At 29.1% G+C, this 23,166-nt stretch overlaps 1 protein-coding gene across 1 annotated transcript; it reads right to left on the bottom strand.

Annotated features, from left to right (window-relative positions):
* Nucleotides 1-5,848: 5,848 nt before the first annotated feature.
* Nucleotides 5,849-14,331, bottom strand: LOC125830012 (beta-glucosidase 13-like). Its single transcript, XM_049509236.1, has 13 exons — nucleotides 14,163-14,331; nucleotides 13,622-13,691; nucleotides 11,844-11,902; nucleotides 11,490-11,565; nucleotides 10,644-10,721; nucleotides 10,465-10,552; nucleotides 7,918-8,170; nucleotides 7,737-7,852; nucleotides 7,259-7,476; nucleotides 6,593-6,624; nucleotides 6,394-6,496; nucleotides 6,188-6,296; nucleotides 5,849-6,026 (listed from the first exon to the last, which is right to left on the bottom strand). Exons 1-13 carry the CDS (start codon nucleotides 14,325-14,327, stop codon nucleotides 5,849-5,851), a joined length of 1,545 nt encoding a protein of 514 aa, XP_049365193.1. The 5' UTR covers nucleotides 14,328-14,331.
* Between the last annotated feature and the right edge of the window lie 8,835 nt (nucleotides 14,332-23,166).

Raw genomic sequence — 23,166 nt, 5'->3', positions numbered from 1 at the left:
TTTAGGCTGGTAACATTAGTCTATAGATATCCACAGGTAAACTACAACCAAAAGTGTAGTTCCCCTTCAAAAAAAAGTATTACATCTTGCAGAGTTTTTGACTTAATTGGATTGATGCCTATAAACAATCTAGTACATCAAAGATGTCTTCTATTCTAGCTAAAATTTCTTGTTTACACCAAAAATAGAGAAGAGCTAAGTAATTCATTTTAATCTTCTGAAGGCTATTCTGTACATTCTCAAAGCTCCTATTGTTCCTCTCTTTCCAAATTGTCCATCAAACGCATGTTGGGACAAACTTCCATCTCTCCTCCTTTGAAGCATTGCCATCCCTAATCCAGCTACTTAGAACTCCTTTGATGCTTCCTGGTTTCACCCACATAATTCCTTTCAGGCAAAAGAACATTCTCCATAGTTGCTTAGTCCACTTACAGTGTAAAAAAAGATGGTTGATTGTCTCTGCTTGCTCTCCACACAGAGTACATCTAGAGGCAAAATGATATCCTCTTTTCTTCAGATTTTCATGGGTCAGAACCGCTTCTTTTGACAGCAACCACAAAAAGCAATTCACTTTGTAGTGCACCTTTGGTTTCCAGATCATCCTTCATGGCCAGTCTGTCTCTTGGTCTGCAGTCTTGTTGAGTGCCCTATATGCTGAATTGACTGAGAATTTACCATGAATGTCACTCTGCCAAACCAGTGAATCCTTCTCCTCAGTAAGATTGCTAAAATTATCTATTGTTATTGATCCTAGAGCAATTCTCCATCTCTAAATGAGGCCTCCATTCTTCTGTTTCAACATATAAGTTGTCATAGAAGGTCACTATTTCCTTCTTGATTTCGACTGGATTTTCTATCATCACCTCCCCTACTTTCAGTCTATCAATAGTGTTGGTTCTCATATGAGCATTTGTTGTTTTATGGAAGAAGTTGGTATTTCTATCTCCTTCCTTTAGCCATGTTGCCCTGGACCTCTGTTGCCAAGCTATTTCTTCCTTTCTGGAAATATCTTCAAAATCATTTAGAAGAGTCATTCTGGACACAATTTCCTTCTCTTGCAAGGTTCTATGTTCTTGGATCTCTTCCAGTTCTACCAATTTTGCCAATACCAACTACTTTTGAATTCTCAAATTACCTTGGACTGATTTACTCCAGTCCTTGAGTTTGGTCTTCAGCACCTTCAGCTTGGTCACTAGAACAAAATCAGGATTTCCAACATTGGGAAAAGAGTCCCACCAGATCTTGATCTAATCTTTAAACCCCTCGGTTTGAAGCCACCAATTCTCGAATTTGAAGTAAGAATTGGAGGCTCCCCAATCACCACACTGCAACACAATTGGAGAGTGGTCTGATGTTACCCTCTACATGATTGATTGATTAATGTTAACCATCTATCCGAACCATTGTCTCTAGTGTCCTGTGTTGATAGATGATTTGCAAGAACTCCATTCTCTGACATAAAACCATTAGCTACACTTTTAGATTTTCTCTGAAGACTAAGTGGTGGATTTGAAAGAGGAGAGGATTTGTAAAACGGGCCATCTTCTAAATAATGTGATCCTCCCTTACTATACACTGCCATTTCAAATCCTTCAGATGCAGCTTTAAGATCTGGCGGTTTAACACCATAATATCCTTGTAAGCTGCTCATAGCTGGCGAAACTTTTGGCTGGGAGAGGATTTAAGTTTCAGGGACTGAAATGAATCGAATATATCAGAGTGTCGACGACTTGAAGAGGTCTGCTCAGAGCTGCTAGGTCTGCAAAAAAAAAAAGTTTGATGTTAGCCATTATTGTAGATGGTAGTTTGCAAAGGTAGAATAACCAAGGGACAAGCTTCCGTGTATGAAAAGACATTTTCAGGTTCTTGGTTCAATAAGCCAAATAAAAATTAAGTCAATTTAGCATGTAGTTAAAGTCATACAAATACTCAACTTAGAGGTAAATCAACTTAACACAATCCCCAAACATGTAACTTCAACAGGTCCATATAACAGTTTCTGCTGAAACTTGTTATTTAAAAAGCATGAGCTTATAATAGAGTTCAAGTTCCTCCTCTCAGCTTGTCTAGGTCAGATTAGTGATAAAACCCTTATGATCTCTCATTATCACATGTCCTTTATTTTTTTCGTCAATTTGATAACTAAACCTGAAACTCCATAGAACAAGATCCCTATATTTTCTCAGGGCCCAAATGCCATCCACCTCTAGTTTGTTAGATGGCATTCATAGCTTGTTCATAAGAGGTGTCTTGTGTAAGACAGTAATTCTCCCTTTAGTATTGGTTTGAGAAATTAGTGAGAAGGCGTCAAAAGTCAGAGAATGGAGTTTTAATGTTGCTAAAATTTGGTTTACTGTATGGTTTATTTTGTGATTTCAATAAAGCAAGATGTGGAGCTAGTTGGATTTGGATGTACTAGTAGACTGGATTTGGAGCTGTAGTTTTAGAATTTGATCATGTTGCTTTTGATAAGCTAATTGTTCAATTCTACTCTGTTTTAGCTCTCTGTTTTACATGGTCCACATATAATTTTTAAACCAGTCCACCTAGATGTGCAATAGTTACACCACAGTTCCAAATTTAAAGAAAAAAAAAGTGTTGAACCTCATATCTATGAAGGTGCCTCTCATCTACAAAGCTCTGGTTGCCAAATCTGAGAAAAGATATCGTTTATCCACTTGGTAATATCAATAGGAGAAATCATCCAGAATTATCAAGATACTGCCAATGCAGTGAGGTTGGGAAAAGGAAAATCCCTTTAAATTGGTTCTTTCTGCAAGGAGTAAAAAGAAAAGAAAAGTTACTTTTGGTTCAGAAAAACAATTTATAAGAAGTAAGGGGGTAAAAGGTTTAAATTCTCTTTACCTCGAAAAGGAAAACAGTGTCTGTATAGAATGTTAAGTTGCATTGAGTTCATTACAGTGATGTTATGGTTTGTTGTGTGGCTTATTGTGTGCTTTGACGGAAACTAGTGTTTCCTACTTTGTTCGAATCAATATCTACAGAGTTGGTTGGAATGGATGTAGAGGTATTTGGATGAACTAGTTGACTAGATAGCTATGCTAGGTTTTGTGGTCAAGAACTAATGATATGTGAACATTGTGTTGGAAAAACTCATATTAATGCTATCACACTGTTAGTTGCATTATAAGATGTTTGTATCTTTGTCCCAACACCAGATATTTGTTTTGTTGAAGCAATCATATATCTTCCTTTTTTTTATTTTCCTAATTGGCACACTTATGTATTCAATGAAATGTTAAGTTTTGTATTTCGTAAAGTATCAAAATAATCAATTTAATGTTTTTTCTCAAGCTAACATGATCAAGAAGACTGGAACTACCGTAGTTGGCACAAATAAAAAGAAGTGGGTATGTTTGAAAAAACTACAAGATCTTTCTTTTCTTTCAAAAGGAGGAAAATTTCATGTATATAATTACTGTGTTTGCATCAATTCCTTAATATGTTTGTTTTTAGAAAAATTCAATTAGTCATTTTTGATATCCCAATTTGTTCTAGTTAATGAGGATCTAATTTCTATTATGTAGTTATAAATTTTCTTATGTGCATTTCTTGTGTAGAATTTTCAAGGAAATTGAGGTCAAGTATCGACTTCAACATGCTTGATTTTTGGATTGATGATTTCATAAAGATTTATTGCAAATTTATTGGAGATTTTAATTCCATTTGAATTAGGAGTTAATTAGTTGGTTTTATGTTGAGATTATTACATTTAGTTAGATCTCAATTTTACTTGAGATAGAAAAGATAATTTGTTTTGACATTGTTTACTTTTACAGAAAACTTATTATATTGCTACTTTGTTCTTTGATTATAATATTAGAAAATATTTGCTTTATATAATATTTCTTGCTCATCATGAAGGAGATAGTTTTGAATGTACGAATTGTTTGTATGTATTTGTTTCTTGAGAAAAACTATATATAGATTTTTCTGGGAAGTTTAAGAAACTTGGTAGCGACATTAGAATATTAATATGACATTTAGATAAATATAAAATAATATCACCAATTTTTTTGACATTCAATAATAGCATTTGTTGACATTAACTAAAGTGTTAGAAATTTCAATGTGACATTTTATAAATATCACAAGTAAGTGTCTTGAAATTTGTTTTACCAACATTTAATCTAAATGTCAGAAAGTTTAAGTGACATTTCATAAATGTCGAAAAAATAAATGTCATATATCTCATATCGACATTTACTTAAATGTCAAAAACAAATGTCATATATTTCATATCAACATTTACATAAATGTCAAAAATAAATGTCATATATCTCATACCAACATTTACCTAATTATCGAAAATAATGTCATATATATCTCATGCCGACATTTATCTAAATGTCATAAATCTCATACTGACATTTACCTAAATGTCGAAAATAAATGTCATATATCTCATACTGACATTCACTTAAATGTCAAAAATAAATGTCATATATTTCTTATCGACATTCACATAAATGTCAAAAAATAAATGTCGTAATAATCTTACCAACATTTACATATATGTTGCAAAGTAAATGACGCAAATTCCTTTCAACATTTACCTAAATGTCACAAAATAAATGTCACAAATTCTTCTCGACAATTACCTAAATGTCGGAAAAATTCCCAACACAAAAATTTACGACATTTGGTCCAAATATAAAATAATGTCGGTAAACAAATTTGTGACATTTAAACATCATAATACGACATTTAGAAAATGTCGTTGTATCTCCATTTTCTTGTAGTTCCATGTGGCCCGTGGATACATATATCAGGGTTATTGGCACTTTACAGTTAAGCTTAAGGTATTATTCTAGGAAGCTCGATGTTTCTTATAGGCTTATTGCTTTACTCCTTTTAGTCACCTGCATTGAATTATGGTATGCCTTGGAGCATGTTTAATTTGGTTTGCCTTGTGTTTGTGTGTAGCTGTGATAGAATTCTTGTAAATCGCTTGCTTGTTCCCCATTGTATGATTACCGTATCTCCGTATTATTTCTTGACTTATTAGTATCTCTGTGCTTTTTTATATACTTGTTTTCTTTCTGAGCTTGTTTGGCGTGTGATTCCTATCGACTACCCCATGTTTTGGTACTCATACTATATTTTTACATCTTTTTCTGATGCAACTCTCAGTTCGAGTCACCCTCCATGAGTGTTGGATCTACCTCAGCCATCGGAGGCTTGGATTGTGGTGAGCTCCTGGAGTTTAGAGACTTGCTTCTTTCCCTCTTTTGTACTGACTTATGTTTTATATTTTGCTTACTCAGTTTCTTGTACATTTGGCTTTTTGGTACTTGTTAGCTTCTATATAGGTGACACCACGTCTGGGTTGGTTCTTGCGTTAATCTGCCATTCTCGATCACCTTTGGGGCTCTTTGTACATCTTGTATCGTACTACAGATATATGAAATGGCTCCTTTCTTATATTTTATGTCTTCTTTCACTTATTCTTATTATTGTTATTAAATTATTGTCTTCTACATCTTATGTTGGGTTTAGGTTTGCCTATTCGGGGGTTATAGAAGGCGCCATCATGACCCGATTTCGGACCGTGACATACTTTGTATGGATATTATATTTTATTCCATTCAAAGATTTGATGTCGTTATCACTCTTTTGTTATTATTGCTTTTTAATGTAGATACAGTTTCTAAATGGAATAATTATTTTTCCAATAAATCTGAATATCATTGACTCATGTAAAATTTATTGTGGCGTTTCCCGCTCATTACAAAAATGAAAAAAACATAAAGAAAGCAAACATTGTGAGAAAATGCAAAGACACAAGACATCCCAATTAGAGCAACGAGCCGAGTGAAACTCATATTTATTTGTGATTATTCAAGAGGAACTTCTTGTACCAGTAAGCAGATTTCTTGAAATATCTTTTAAGTCCATTTTTGTAGTCAACAAATGTAATGCCAAATCGGACTGTGAAACCAGCATCCCATTCATAGTCATCTAAGAATGACCATGCAAAATGTCCTTTCACATTTGCCCCCGCCCTGCCAATAATTAATAATGTGCAAGTAAGTTATAGATATTGAAGTTGAAATTTGAGTTTTTTAAATTGTGCGCACAAGTAAGCTATAGATATGCGAACATATTATCAAAATCTACTTCAAAAATTTATAATCAAACTCTAGCTAAATTTAAAATATCTTACTTGATGGCTTTTGATAGAAACCATAGGTGTCCCTCGTAATACCTTATCCTCATATCATCTTTAAGGGCTTGTTTAAGTGGCAATGTGCTGTTGTTCGCATCAGCCATTCCTGCAATATATACATAATGTCAATTAATTTGCTTAACTAAAAAGGAATAAAAAAAGCTTTTGGGTAAGAATAGCTAATTTAAACTAAAAAAAACTACCATTTTCTGTTATGTAAATGGGAGGATTCTTGTATTTTTGCTTGAGGTAAAGCATGAGGTCATATATTCCTCTTGGATAAATGTATAGCCAACCCAGGGCAGTCTGCAATACAATATATAATAAAAGTTTAGTTTATACTCCTTAAAAATATGTAAATATGTCACATGAAAAATTAAAAGGAAAGGAGAGAATTAGTACCGGTGTACCGATAGGCTTTCCGTCCTTTTGTGCTGAATTATGAAATACAAACTGTTAAATAACGGAGTACATAATATCCTCTATTCCATTTATGTAATGTATTTATCTTCATATAAAATTTAAGAAAATAGAAAGAATTTTGAAACTTATGGTCTAAAATAATTCATACATGTTTGTGTGATTATAAATCATTTAGTTAAGGGTAAAATTGATATTTTAAAATTAAATTATTACTAAATATAAATTATGTCATTTCTTTAAAGGTTGGCTTAAGACAAATAAATTGAGATAGAGAGAGTATTTATTTTTTTTACTGAGAAACAAAATTTTCTTACGATATCAAAATTAACCCAATTTTATGTACTTTAAGTAAAACTAATATTCTTCATGTACCAATTTATATGACTTACTTTTCTTTTTACTCAATACAAAAAAAAATGACATATTTCTATATTTACTAACAATTTAAATTTTAAATGTTCATTTTACCCTTAATTAATGAAACGATTTATAGTCACACTGACATGTTTGAGATCACATGAAGTTCTAAAAGTTTTTCTTTCTTTCTTAAATTTCATGTCAAGTCAAAACAAATTATGACGGGGATCGGAGGGAGTATTAATGAATAAATTTCTCTCAAAGAAATGAATGAATTTGATGACTTACTAGTCATATCAATATGACCATCCGTGGTATAGCTAAGATTAACTCTGGGGACAGATAGCATTGGAGATGCATACTGAGTAGTATAGTAATTCATTCCTAAGAAATCAATGGACCCTTTCACCAACTTTTTCTGCTCCGGTGTGAATTTTGGGAGCCGACGTCCTACATTAGCACGCATGCTGGCTGGGTAGTCACCATATGTAATTGGGTCCAAAAACCTATAGAAAAAATATATATAGTGATATACAACATTTGATAAAGCAATAATAAATGGAGAAATGATCTCGAATTTTTATCAATTCATGAATCCAAGTACAAAGTAAAGTTTATTCGAACTGAAATTCATCTCTTTGCTTCAAATTATGTGAATGTTGAATTTATTTGGTGAGGAGTTAAGTAAAAAAAATTAGAAAACTCGATAACCCGATAATAACAAAAAGTTTGCAAGGGAACAATAAAACAAGGGGAAAAATCTCACCATCCTAAGAAAAAATCAAGTGCTTTTTGAGGGGCACTGAGTCCTAGTGGAGTCTTGATTTTTGGTACGAACCAGTGAGTTACCAAAGTGATTCCTATTTTCCCTTTTTGAGTTTTCTGAAAGTTGTCACACCAAATGTCAAAATGAAATTACACACACACACACACATATATATATATACCTGATATTTTTGTCTATATAGTTTGACAGCAGTTGCATGGGCAAGAAGCAAGTTGTGAGCTACAATATATGGCTCGGTGGCAGAATCACCCTTTGTACAGTTTCCAACATAACTCGAACATCTTCCTGGTGCAAACGTACCGCTTGCATATCCATTCATGCTATAAGATAATGGCTCATTTAAAGTGATCCAATGCTTTACTCTATCACCAAATTCTTTGAAGCAAATATTCACATACTCACCATAGTCTTTCCTGAATAACGCATTAACATATAATTAAATAATCAAAACTATTCTTACAATTTCAAACCAAATAACACATCTTATCTATACTAAAACAATTAACTAAAATATTTACAAGTGAAGCACATACATGTAACACTTTGGAAATTGAAAACAGAAGAACTTCATGTTTCGGCCTCTTGTAATTGGACCCTACGAGACAAGTTTATGGTCCATAGATGCCTCTACGAGTCGTAGATGACACTCGTAGGAATAAGGTATAGTTTAGGAAATTTAAGTTTCTTAAATTCAACCGACAAGTGAACATGATAGTTCATCGTTTGGACTACGCGTCGTATATGGGTTTCGTAGGAGGGTTCTAGACTTGGTGAAATTTTGGACTTGAACTTGGGTTCTAAAAGTTGGCTCAACGAGTCGTAGAATTTTTGGCAGGCCGTAGGGAGGTCTTGTGGGAAGTTGAGCAATTTTTAGGTTTTTGAAGTTGAGTCTACGGTTGACCAATACGGGACGTAGATTATTCTACGGAGCGTAGATTGGAACCGTAGGTCACTTTCGGCAATTTTAATGAAGGGTGTTTTGGTCTTTTTCCTCCCAATTAACCCCTATACTATGTCGCTATGGACCTATAACTACCCCTATAACTGATTTTTGATTCCTAATTCTACCCAAACTCTCTCATTCTCTCAAATCCCCAATTCTCATCCACATTCATCCTCTCCAAATTCTCTTAAGTCTCAAGGAAGAAAACTAGGGTTCAAGCTTCAAGTCTCTTTTTTTGTCCATTGCTTTTGGACATTGATCCTCAAGGTATGTGGGAATTAACCAATAGATTTCATTCATCCATTGGGTCCTAAAGATTCTCAATTCTCCAATTCAATTTCATTAAATTAATTAGGGTTTGATCTCAATTCTCCATGGGTCCTATTTCTTATGATTCAATTGTTTGATTTCTATCTTATTATGCATGATTTGATTCAGTTAAGTATTTTTCAATTGATTTCATATGGACTCATGCATTATTTAGGATTTTTATTATGAATTTTATGAAGTAAGCTATGAACTTATGAATGATGACTTATGAAAGTTTATGCATGATTAATAAAAAGATGTTTTATGATCTAAAGGTTGTTTTTAAGATCTGTATCAATGAAATTGTGAAAAGTTTTCTCACATTAAGAAATCATGGTTGGTGAAAGGTTTTCTCACACATGTATGCAGATTCATGATTTAAGGAGCTACTCTATGATGATTTAAGTTTGAATTAGTAACTTAATTATGCTTTTTCATGTATGATAATACGTCTACGCATATGACTATTTTGTTGAGATTTTTACATAGCACCGAGAGGATATTGAGATGGAGGCTCTCCAATTAATAGAGGTTGGGTCTCTAATAGTAGTCTCTTTGTCCCTAACTACGTGACCCCGTAGGATTGTCATAGAAAGACATAGCTAATATCCACCTAAGCTAGAAGTTCATGGTTCTTACCTTGGCAAGTAAGACATGTCTTTTTGGTGTGGGAGTAAGATACCAAATTTCATGTTATATCCCACATGGTCTATGTCAGTTGACAGTAAATATCCCACAAAATGGTCTATGTTATCTCTAAAGATTTTCTGAAGCTTTCATGATGATTTTAAGATGCAATGACCATGTTCTTGATTTATGATTCTTCTATAAAGGTTTTACTATGTTTAGCTTGGTCATGCATATCATGTTTCTATTATGTCCCTTATGATCATGTTTTATGATTTTATGGATATCCCTCATACTTAATACATTACATGTACTAATGCATACTTGTGTCTATATTGTTTCATAATGTACGGTTCGACACTTCCTCTCCTCCCGCTCGTGACTAGATACGGATCGCTACCTATTTCTTGGATTGGTGAGTCCTCATACTCTGAGGGCAAGACTATGAAGACTTTACTTTTGATGTTAATTACTTTTGAGACTTTGTACGTGGTGTATGGGTTACGTTCCAACCACTCTTGATGTTTTAGATTGGCTTGCCAAGACTTAGTATATTTCCGCACTTATGTTCCATTCATAATATGAGACTTCTGTACCTATTCTACTTAGGTCTATTATGTTGTGTTGTATGTATGTCAAGTGACTTGTGTAGGACATCTTGGGGTCTTATACGACATGTCACATCTATGGTGTACTTTTGATCGTGACAATACACGAGGCGGTATATTTAGACATAATATATAATTAAGTAATTAAAAATATGATATCTATGGTGGCCAAACATACATGAAAGTTTTGATTTCTAATTGAATACTTAAGCCATCTTACGCTATTTTTGAACTCATAAAGCCTCCATATTCGTCCTCAAGGCCTTGTGGTGTGTCCCAGTGGAAAAGCGTCACAAATGGTGTCAAACCTTTTTAAGACATTAAAAGAAAGGTTAGGAACCTTAATTATGATGGTTTCTGAAAGGGTTATTTTAACTAGAATGAGATAATTATTAGTACCTTTTGAAATAAGTTCATTGATGACATTGTTGTAGAATTTGATGCCTTCTGGATTCACCCCTTTGCTTACCTTTCCATCTAAAGCAAAGTCGTTTCACTTCAGTAATGTTAGAATATTACTCCCTCCATTTCAAAAAGAATGGTCTAATTTGACTTGGCACAGAGTTTAAGAAAAGAAAAAAATAATTTAATCTTGTGGTTCTACATAGTTATATCAAATGTACCAAAATGTCATTTAATCTTGTGGCCTTAAACATGTCACGTGGAAAGTTGAAGTTAAAGTGTTATCAAAAAAAGAAAGGGGTCATTTTTTTTAAACAGACTAAAAAGGAAATTGGGTCATTCTTTTTAAAAAGAAGGGACTAATTATTAGTGTGTCCTTTCTTTTAATTTTTTGAATTATACCCAAAATAACCTTGTGATACGAACTGATTAATTGAAGGTATATTCCTTTATACTTCAAAATCAAGCACTCACACCCGCTATATTATGAAAATTGTACACAAATATAACAACTATTTGTAAAAAATAAAAAAATAAACTCTGTATATAATGATAAATTCACGGAACGAAGATATATTTAACCAAGTAAATTTAAGATTATTTGAAGTGAAAATATAAATGAACAAACTAAAATAAAGATGAGAAAATCCTATGTTATCGAATATTATAATTTCAGCAAATGCAAATATTTGTACATGTTAAGGTGCAAGAAAGTCATAGTAATTATTACTAATTGTATATCTCATTAAGTGATAACTTGTATTACATTTCTTATTAGGATTTTTCAAAGATTCATCATTCATGTGTAGAAGATCTATATATAAACAAGTGAAGTATACTTACATGGTAAAATTCGAGACCAGGAGATAGACAACCTGAATGCCTGCATGCCAATTTCCTTAAGCAGACCTATGTCGCTCTGCAATGCTCATGTAGATATATACAACATTTATTTTAACGTCAATTGTTTTATAATCCTATATTGAATAATTGTTAAACTCTTTATTTTGTATCGATGATCTTTTTGTATAATTTATTCTTGTTGAATATAATTTTATTGATTAATGCAGACACATATATACACTGATTATATAATTATACGTTGTGTATTGGGTTCTTTATAAAAATTAAAGAGAACTAGTTTTGGTGTGGACATGATTGGGATGCTACGTGTAAGAATTATTTAATCATAAATACCTTGTAACGGTGATAGAAATCAACAGCGACATCTCCGGTTGAACGGTCAGCAATTTTTTCTGTAATTTAAGGATAATAAATTGTTAAGAGATCGAGGGCAATTACTGTAAAACAAAATACACTATTACAAGTGCAATTAAAATCATCTACAAACTTTTTTTTTTATAAGAGGTTTTTATTTTTGTACATAAAAATATTTTTAAAAAATCATTTTGAGAAGTGATTGTAGGAAATCATTTCATGAGAATATGCTATTAGGTTAATAAGATCCATGAAATATGACATTTTGTAGAGTCATAACATCTCATACTGTCAAATTTAGATCAATTATGAAATAAATAGTATGACAACTTATCAATAGGAGATTGAACCAGGTAGTAGCAAAATAATTTTTTTGGAGGAATTCAAAAGCTTGGGAATGTTATGTATAATATAACCTCAAACACTCGTTTGGTTTTAAATTTAATTGGGATTAATCTTGTTTCGAATAACACCTATTCCTTGGATATGTGTGACAAAACGTAGAAAAATTATTTTTATATGATAAATTTATTAGTAGGTTGATTTTTATGTCATAGAAAATTTAAAAAAAAATTATGTATGATAAATTTTAAAGTTGAATGACTTTTATGTAATAATAAATAGAATAATAATTATTATATGATAAAGTCCAACCTAAGTTACCATATATATATATATATATATATATATATATAACACAGCTCATTATCTAGTCTAGAACTATGTGATATGTAGACAATTATAAACTATACTATATGTGAAATTCAATTTTACTATATTATTTTGACATAATATATAAATGTATCCTTTAATTTGACATTAGTTGATAACTATGTCTCTTTAATTTTAGGTATTGACAAATAAATATTTAAACTTATATAAAATTGAAACGCACACATTTTAGGTGTCATAATACAAATCAAGTTGAGTGTATCTCACATAAATTGTTACAGATTATGTTACATAGAATATGTGTTTTTAATTGCTTAAATTAATATAAGTTAAAATATTGGAAAGATACAAATAGCAACTAATATTAAGTTAAAGCATATGTTTACGTATTATATTAAATATCATCTTTCAAACAAAAATAGTATGATATGACGGCGATGTTCACGCCATATTTTAACTGCTGAAGGAGTCAGCTACTAGATCTACTGAAGAAATTGAAGTCTAATAGTTTGAATTTATTAATTACAAACTAGCCAATGGCTTTCCAAGAATATTATATTATATTGAAAATTACCCAGTGAGATCGGAGCTTAGCTTTTTGAAGTATATGTTCAACGAAGTTTAAAATGTTGTATTCTTTATCTTAGTTGAGATAGTATGCATCTACAAGAACCATTGATCTAAATTAGTTGTGTTACAATAAACACATCAAAGGTTGAATGTCATCATATATTTTTTGGATAACGTATATTTCTAATGGTGGTCAACTTATTTATATACCTACCATCAGTTGATCACAATTATTTAATATATGTATTTTTATCAACTGATCATCATTGACAGCTCATTTCTTATATCTTACCAAAATTGAAGATCGTTGACTGCTAAAAAATTACTATTTTTTAATTGTATACTATTCATAGCAATTACCACACATATTTTGACTGAATTAGAGAATTAAAAAAATGTTCATGGACTATTCTTAGTATTTCAATTGAAATTTGTTTCCCATAGTAAGTAAACTGATTTGGTGGGAAAATTATGTTTTATTCACAATTTTTTCATTATTTAGGAATGGGAAAAACCTGGATGTTTGTGCGTGAAAGTATCCCATATACTAGCTCCCTTGCCTCCTTGACGAGCTCCTCCTTCAATCTACTTATTCAAACAAAAAATATTGAAAAATGTGTGTGATCCTATAATCCTATATTGAATTTTCATGGTATAATATATAGGGAAAAAGGTTCGAAATATATCTGAATTTTGATCGAAATTGCTGTAACAATCCCAAACTTTGGGAAGGACCTATTACCCCCTTCACTATTTAATAGTTTATTTTAAATGTATATAACTATATATGTGCCCACGTGGACAAGTTACTAGTTATAATAATGCAATATTTATGGTGTCCGCGTGGGTACATATATACCTTTAAAATACACTATTAAATAGTGCAGGGGTAAAAGATCATTTCCAAAATTTGAGATTGTTACAGCAATTTCGATCAAAATTCGGATATATTTCACTTGTTTTCCTATTATATATATATATAAACTTCTAGCTTATTGAACGTTCATATAACTTCTAGCTTCGTTAAATAAGATTAGTATGAAATTTTGTGAATACCTGATAAGCAGCTGAAGCAGCACCAAATATGAAATCAGAGGGGAAACTTGTTCGGTTAAAAGGTGCCACAAAGCGCTTCGCGGGGATTACCGCAGCATTAGTAAGATGAAGACTTACTACAAGGTAAAAGGAACACAAACTCAACAATAGTCTTTTCATACCCATTGTTGCTAATTTTCTTCTTTTGCTAAAATGGTGCAACTTCTTCTTTTTATATATAGCCAACTAAACATATAAAATATACTCATATTGAAATATACTCAATATTTATTATCTGTATGAGGGAAACATGTTTCATTTTAAAATTATAAGTCAATACTACACAACACGTTCTTTCTATAAATATGATACATAAATTAGTAAGATTCGATAATTTTGATGTAATCAAAATTAACCTTTATTAAATCTCAAAACACTCTTTAAATTAATAAATATTAATTTATCAATTAAATAATACACCACTGATTGGCTTTGCAAAAACATTTTTTGATTAATATATAGAAATTATGTTCGATAAGAAAAACATTTTTTCTTAAGTATATGTATATTACCTAATATATTCATTATTAATCACCAGAATAATTAATTTCCTAAAGGTCACTTAATTTCAAAAAACTATCTAGCAAATAAATGAACTTTATTTTGTATCAATGAAACAACTCAACTTAGACTTTTCTATCAATAAATCACTCAACTTAGCCTTTTGTATCAATAAAATTACTCAACTAAAGTTATCATTAAAAATAATTTGACATGACAAAATAAATTTGAGGAAAGTCATGTTTATGATTAAAATAACAGATAAATAACTTTGAATTACTACTTTATTATATTATAAAACTAGTATACGTACCCGCACGTTGCGCAGATATGTTAATTTATGATTATTTAAATTTCATAAAACAGAAAAGTAGTTTAAATATTTTTACATGTTTGTCCTTTATTATCTTTATGTTGTATTAGTAAAAAAAAAATCATGTTAACAATTTATTAATTCCAACTTTCTACGTGAAATATTAAATATCATAGTCTCAAATGACATGTTGGTACATTTTACTTATGTTTTTTTTCAAATCCAAAAGGCTCAAAATATTCTTTGCCGTCTTAAATTCATGTAAGATTATAATTGATAATGTATTTAAAATAGAGCGAATATAAAATAATTTAATAATAATACAAACATGTATATAAAATTAATATATACATGTATTTATTTTATTTTCTTAATAAGTTCTTAGAGTTTGTGCAAAAGTTGAATGTAATTGAAAGTTTCAATATTGATTATTTAAATTCTAATTGTAATTAAAAAAACAATTTGCTTTATTTCTGTTTTTGTTGGGTGAATATTGTAACTATAATTCAAGACTTCAATTATATGGGTATATGTTATGATTATTTTGTTTTAGCAGAATTTAAAATGTTTTTAGTTTCAAATTCAAATAGTCTTATCTCTATGTTTTTTGTTGGAATTATTTACTTTTTCCTTTTCTTTTTTTCTTTTTACTTTTGTTAACTCATTTTTAGAATATAAATTATTTTTGCTCATTCAATGATAAAAATGTCTAAAAACACAGATATACATATATAATTAAACTATCAATTAAATATCATAAAAATTTATAAAATCAAATGCATCCGAAATCAATATTCATAGCTTCAATCCAAATTCAAGTTCTAATAAAGTTAAAAATACTTCATAAGAGTACAAACTTTTTAACTTTAACTTTAACATAAATTTATTCGAGCGTATATATAATAAGAGTATAAGTGAGATTGTACCAAATGTGTGTGTAAATCTCTATTATACCTTTAGTCATTCTGAAGCATGCTTTTAAGTTACTTTAAACTTGCAAAATTGAAATCTGAAGTCAGAAAATTAGATAGAACAATTAAGGAAAGTATGTAGTGATAATTTTGTGTTGATATAATTAATTTTGTTAACCTATCAACATAGAGTTTTCAGCATAATCAAATTTGAAATGAAAGAAAATAGTTTAAAGGAATGAATTGTGCAAACCTAAACGTTCCAAGAAGGAGCAAGATATAAACAACAACATGAATGTCAAATGACATATCTAAAAAAAATAAGAGTCCAAGTGAGATCGTATCAAATGTGTGTGTAAATCTCTATTACACCTTTTTTTTTTGGTAATTAGAACTTTTATTAATCACCAAAGTAGTATTTACAAAACTATGCCAGCATTACTCTACTGGCTATCTCAATAAAACTAGTTAGCTGCAACTAACAAAACCCACAAACTCTAAACACTACATTTATCTAGGAATAGCTTGGCTGCTACATTTACTCTAACATAACACACACAAGCAATTCATCGGGCTATAACCTCCACTGTGGTCTCATGTTTCTCAAAGATTCTTGTATTCCTCTCCTTCCATATTGCATATATATATTCTGTATAGATCAACTTCAGGACTTGAGCTTGTTGACTTCTCTCTTTATTAGTCTTCAATATGATCCATTGATGTCTTGTAATAATGGTACTGCTAGGTGGCTGATTTATCCATTGGAGCAGTCTCCTTCACAGCATGCTAGCAAACATACATTCGAAGAACAAGTGATCTCTTGTTTCTGCTTCTTGGTGACCCATAACACATATAGGATCCACTTGTATTCTCCATTTTAGCAGTCTGTCCGTTGTAAGGAGCCTATTTTGAACCTGCAACCATAGTGTAAAAATTGCTTTTGGCCTTGCAGAGCTTCGACAAATAAGGCCTCTCCATTCAACCTTTGGATACTTGCCAAGCATTTGCTGATAAGCTTGTCTAATCACACTTTTCTTTCCCGCAGCTCCATTATGCAGTAGATGCAGCGAATCTTTCATCCCCAAAACCTTCCTGACCATCCAACAAGCTTGTCTATTACACCTTTAGTCATTCTGAAGCAAATTTTTCAATTACTTTAAACCTGAAGTCAGAAGATTAAATAGAACAATTAAGGAAAGTATATAGTGATAATTTTATGTTGATATAATGAATTTTGTTAATCTATCAACACAAAATTTTCAGCATAATTAAATTCAAATGAAAAAAATAATTTAAAGCACTTAATTGTGAAAAACTAAATGTTCCAAGCAGGAGCAAGATACCAACAACAACATGGATGTCAAATGGCATATCTAAAAATAAGAAAGTCACGTCAATGACTATTGTAGAAGTGATTTTCTTTTGTTTATGAATAGGAATGAACAGTTAATAAATTTTATAACTGTTTCACGGTTAATTTGAATTATTGAGTTCTAAAAAAGAAGAATAAAATTCTTAATCAGTTACCTATATTGTATGAATCCACTATTGTTCTTTCCGTAACTTAAAATTAAAAAGATAAGTGTAATTATATAAATTTAAAACTGATCTCAGTCTTCTACCAATTTAAAAATAATTAACTGCAATTACATGTATTTTTTTCTTTTTAAAAAAAATTCTAATTGTGATTAAAAAATTAATTTATATCTATTTTTATTTCTATTTTGGTTTTATAAAAATTTAATTTATTTTTATTTTTACGGTGAATATTTTAATTATAATTCAAGATTTCAATTATGTGGGTATATGTAATGCTTATTTTGTTTTAGCAGAATTTACAATCATGGGTTTTTTTTTTTTTGCAAAACACAAATTCATGATATTTAATTTTTAAAATTAATTAATTTAACTAAACAAAAACATTAAAGGGATATAAACTGGTTTATCCTTTGTTTAGTTCACGTAAAAAGTTTTGTAACCGCTTTAAAATTTCTATTTTAAAATTTCATCCATTTAAAAGATTTAATTAAATGATTTTTTGATTAAAATTTGAAGAATAATTATAGCGTTGACAAGTAGGCACTATCACCTCTCATATATATATATATATATATATATATATATATATATATATATATATATATATATATATATATATATATATATATATATATATATAATTTACCTTTTATTTTTTTGTTATAGAGAAGGAATGGATATGAAAAGTTGGTTTGAATAATTTGCTTAAGAAATATGACGAATACATAAAAAATTTCAGTTTGTTTTTCAAAAAATTCAAATAAAAAAACTGTAACCAAAGAAATAGGAAGTTATTTTTATTTTTAAATTTTAAAATAATTTTATTAATTAATAAATTTTGAATTTTGTGGTCGTAGGCATTTTCACTTCTCCTATTATATATATACTAGTATACGTACCCGTGCGTTGCGCGGTTAATTGATATGTGTAATCATAAATATTGATTTATTGATAATTTTAAATTTTGATTTATTATAAAGATAATATTGTTGAGAGAATGTTAATTTGCAACTTGATACTGCTATAATAGAATATTTCTGTAACTAAATCAACATATAAGCTTAGTTTTTAGACAATAGTAATATAATGTTAATTTTCTATTACCATTGCAATCGAAGAAATAGAGACAAATTTGAGAAGTTCTTTAGCATTATCAACAAATAATAACCAAGCACTGGGTTTTGAGATTTTTTTCATTTTATCAATAAATAATAATCTTATATATATTATAAGATTCTATAACTATGAAAAATAATTGTAATACGTAGTGATAAAATCATTTTTCTATACCAGCAAATCCTCTAACTTAATCGGTACATTATACATGTAATCTAAATATAATAAATTAAACCTCCATAATTCAAGAGAAAAAAGCTTCACAAAATAAGTAACTACAATAAAACTAATATATCAAATTTAGACTCACCCAACTAATAAAAATAAGTAACTACAATAACACTAAAAAAGTGTAAATTTCATATATGACATATATTATAGTACTATTTTCAAGCTATACCAGTAGATTTAGACTTTCAAGCTATAACATTAAAAATTTCAGGTTATAACAAGTTAAAAAAAAAGAAATGTTTTTATTAATTGAAAAAAAATTAAAAAATAAATAAAAAGATAAACGAAAATTATAAAAAAAAAACGGAATTAGAAATAATAAAGTAAAAAAACTGAAATTGTGGGCTGTAATTTAATTTGAATTTATTGTAGATAATTAATGATTAGCATGAAATAAGGGATCCAAACTAATTAAGAATATTCAGTTTCCTTAATTCAAAAATCTGATTTTAAAAATCAATTTCCATTTATTTAATAAATGATTAATCTATTTATGATTTTTTATTATTAATTAATAAGGAAAAAATGAAAAAAAAATGGAAATAGGGGTGTCAATTAAATTTGAATTAATTTAAGATAATTATTAATTAGCATGAATTAAGGAATCTCAAACTAATTAAGAATATTCAGTTTCCTTAATTCACTCTAATTTGTTAAAATTAATTCAAAAATCTGATTTTATCCATTTTTCTTCCACGTTTCTCTCTCTTCAATTTTCTTCCAGAAATTTTGTCACTGGCGACTAATTGAAGTTTTTTTTTTTTGTTTGAAAAATCCTATTTTTTTTGTGATGGACAACTACATATCAATATTAATTAAACATGGCGGAAGATGGAATCCTTCAGGTTAGTATTTTTAATTGTTTACTATTTGTATTTGAATTTCAGTGAAATGAAAAAAAAATGAAACTGTAAATCATATTTTGTGATTTTGTTTTTGTACATCGTCACTATATTGAATGTGATATATTTTTTTGTATAAACAATACGTTTTGTTCATAATACGTATTAACTATTGTGAAATGTATAATATTAGTGATTTTCTATTTTTGTGATTGTTTTGTGTATTTTTTTTTCTTAAAGTATAAAGTAATTGTATATTTATGAATGAATTTAATAGAATTATTGGAAAGAAATTTGTAAGTAAATGTGTTTCATAAGATGTAAAAAAAGTTATTTGGATTTTTGACGAATTGTATAACAAGTGTTTTAAGTTGGTATTAAATTATAAATTTTAGTGTGTTATATTAGATGTTGTCATTTCTAAAGTAATTAGTGAGTTAGAAATGAATTATTTGGTACGATAAGATATAGATATTTGTAATGTATGATTATTGTTGTATGAAATGTATATTAAGAAAGTATGAAATTTGTATGAAAGCGTGTCCAGAAATCTGGAAAAAAAAAACTATTTGAAATTTTGACGAATTGTATGATAAGTGTTTTAAGGTTGTATTAATTTTGAAATTTTATTGTTGACATTTTTGTATAAATTTGTGTGACATTAATGAAGTATTTTCGTAAAAAAAATGCACATATTTGTTGTAAGAAATTTATATTAAAATAATATGAAAGTGTTTGGAATATACTATTTGAATGATATTTGTATGAAATGTTTTTTGATTGAATATAAAAATTGTTTTGTAATGTTCTGTATGTCTGAATGATATTTGTATTTCGAATTGTTTGTTTATATTGTGAGACTAATTTATATTTTTTTTTTAATGAAATAGGGAATTATGTCGATTTCAAATGGAGGGGATTTGCTGATGTGAAATTCAAAAGGTCAAAAGTTACCTGCAGTAGATGTCGTCAAGTTGGACATAACAGGAAAACATATTCAAATTATCCTATGCAAAAATAATGAATGTTCATTTGTTAAGACTATATATAATTTATTTATTTATTTTGTGGTTATATTAATATTTTGGTTTGATACAAAACATAATAATTTTGTGTTTAGCGTACTGGTTATTATTTATACACTGTTCATTCAGTTATCATACAAAAAGCATACTGTTATAAATTTAGTGCTTGATATTGTGTTTCAATTTATACACGATTCATTCATTAAGTCCACAAAATTCATACATTTGTTACTAAAAATTGTCCCAGATTAAGTATATTGTATATATTAGTAATAATTATAAAAAGTTAATTATGTAATTCATTCCAACACTAGTTTAAGGGTTGGTCATACATATATTAATCATATTTAATTGATGAGAAAATAAGACAAATGTGAAAACACAATTCATAACATTTGTATATAAAAACCATACCACGATTAAATACAATGTCCAAACATTTAATATTAAAGTCATAGTAATAGATTTCATACACGTGTCAACTAATGAGTAATCATATAGAAACACACTCATACACTGTTCATTCAGTAATCATATAGAATGCATATTGATACAAATTTATTGTTAGATGTAGTATTTATTATTTATACACTATTCATTCATTAATGACACAACTTGCATATCGTTAATGATAAAATTTGTTCCATATTAATGATATTGTATATATTAGTGACTAATTTAAGTTGTAGTCGGACATATATAAATCATATTTAATTCAAACGAAAATAAGACAAAATACAACTATAAAAATTATACCATGACTAAATACAAATATCCAGCATTTAATATTGAAGTCATAGACATATGCATATAAAATGTATTTCATACACGTTTCATCCATTCGTTATACAAATTAAAAACACAGTGCTACTTTAAAAAATAGTGTATCAGAACTGTATGAAGTTTGTATAATGTTTTTGTCCTGAATTTATAATATCCAAACATAATAGGTTAGTGCATATCAGTCACCATGTGTACAATTAACAACACAGTGTTACAATTTTTAGAACATTCAAAAGAGAATCAAAAGGTGCAATCAATTATTTTGATAACATATTGTAGTATATATCATCAAATACTTAAACAAAAAAGAATTATCCAAAAGTTAAACAGAAAAAAATTATCCAAAAGTTTAAAAAAATAATATGTAATTCTTAACCAGTGAAATTTGTCACTAAAATTGACAGGAATAATTACATCGTCAACAGTGTCCCATGGAATGTTGGCAAGCAATTTGAAGTCTCTAATGCACTGTCCAACATTGTGGTTGGGGAGATGGATCTCATGCCGCAATTTGACTCTCTCCACTGTTTCTCAATGTTATTGACCCACGACATAAACCAACAATCAACAGTGTTGTATGATAATGGACTTGAAGAGTAATTAGCCTTCTTTCGCAGATAATACATAATGTTATTGACATGCTGTTACCAACAAATTCGAATCTGAGTCGGAATCAGACTCTGGAGGGGTTTCAACAAATTTTTTCCCCTTCCTCTGAGGATTGCTCAAGGGATCCCAGTCTGTTGTAGTCCGAGGATCTGATGAAAGTGGAGCCTTTTCACTGGAATAGGCTTGTTGAGATACTAGTTCAAGACCTTCTTTAACCTGTAAGAGAACATGAGAAATAAGAAATCCATCATGAATTTGAAAGGAAATTTCTTCCAACATATAATGTCATTTAACATTAGACTTGCCCCAGCAGATTGGGTAATCAATTTTGATGTGGACTAGATGAGAAAGAATGGAGAAAGTTTGATAGTGGGTTGTGGGTTGAGTCGTGTGGGAGTGAAGAAACGTGTGGGATGGTGGTGTGATCAATGATTGGGGATGGTTGAAAGGAAATCCCTAAATTGGGTAACTTAAAATTTTAGTTATTTAAAAAAGGAAGTAAAATAAAATTAATGATCTATTATTAATTAATAATAAAAAACTATAAATAGATTAATAATTTATTAAATAAATATAATTTAATTTTAAAATTAAATTAAATTTAACTGATATGTCATAGCCCGGCCCGTAAATAATTTGTTATAAGCAAGAAATTTTTAAAACTAGGTTTAAAACCCGTAATATTTACTCTTAAATGTGTATATGGGGTGATTTTTCCTTGTTATATTGAAGTAGTTGCTAATTTCCTATAAAAATAGATTTAAGAAAAGTGTGATTTAATTTTTCGGTGATATTCTTTAATTTTGAGTTTGTAATGTTTTATTTTTCAATTTACAAATTAAAATACTTTGAATTATGAATTTTAAAAAGGAAAAAAAGGTATTTCTTTTTTGAATTTTCGATTTATCCATATAAAATACTTTGAATTATGAAATTTTTAAAAGGAAAAAGAAGTATTCAAATGAAAATAACTATGAGTAGGAAAGTATGGCACAAATTTAGGCTTGTTTTATTTTTAAAATTTAAATATTACTATCAGTTATTGTTTGGAATTATTTTAATATTCAATTCAATATTGATCTAAGATATATCAAT

This window comes from Solanum verrucosum, unplaced genomic scaffold (genome assembly GCF_900185275.1).
Source record: "Solanum verrucosum unplaced genomic scaffold, falcon-dt-bn FXZP01000074.1, whole genome shotgun sequence".
In the NCBI taxonomy this organism is placed as follows: Eukaryota; Viridiplantae; Streptophyta; class Magnoliopsida; order Solanales; family Solanaceae; genus Solanum; species Solanum verrucosum.
The sequence above is the reverse complement of the archived record's forward strand: the minus strand, read 5'-3'. Positions and strand labels throughout refer to the sequence as shown.

Coding starts and splice junctions, on each gene's coding strand:
- LOC125830012 (XM_049509236.1), bottom strand. CDS start 14,327: ATGGGTATGAAAAGACTATTGTTGAGTTTGTGTTCCTTTTACCTTGTA. Junction 7,853..7,917: donor TATATAGACAAAAATATCAG/GTATATATATAT, acceptor GACAACTTTCAG/AAAACTCAAAAAGGGAAAAT. Junction 7,477..7,736: donor CTTGATTTTTTCTTAGGATG/GTGAGATTTTTC, acceptor TTTTTTCTATAG/GTTTTTGGACCCAATTACAT.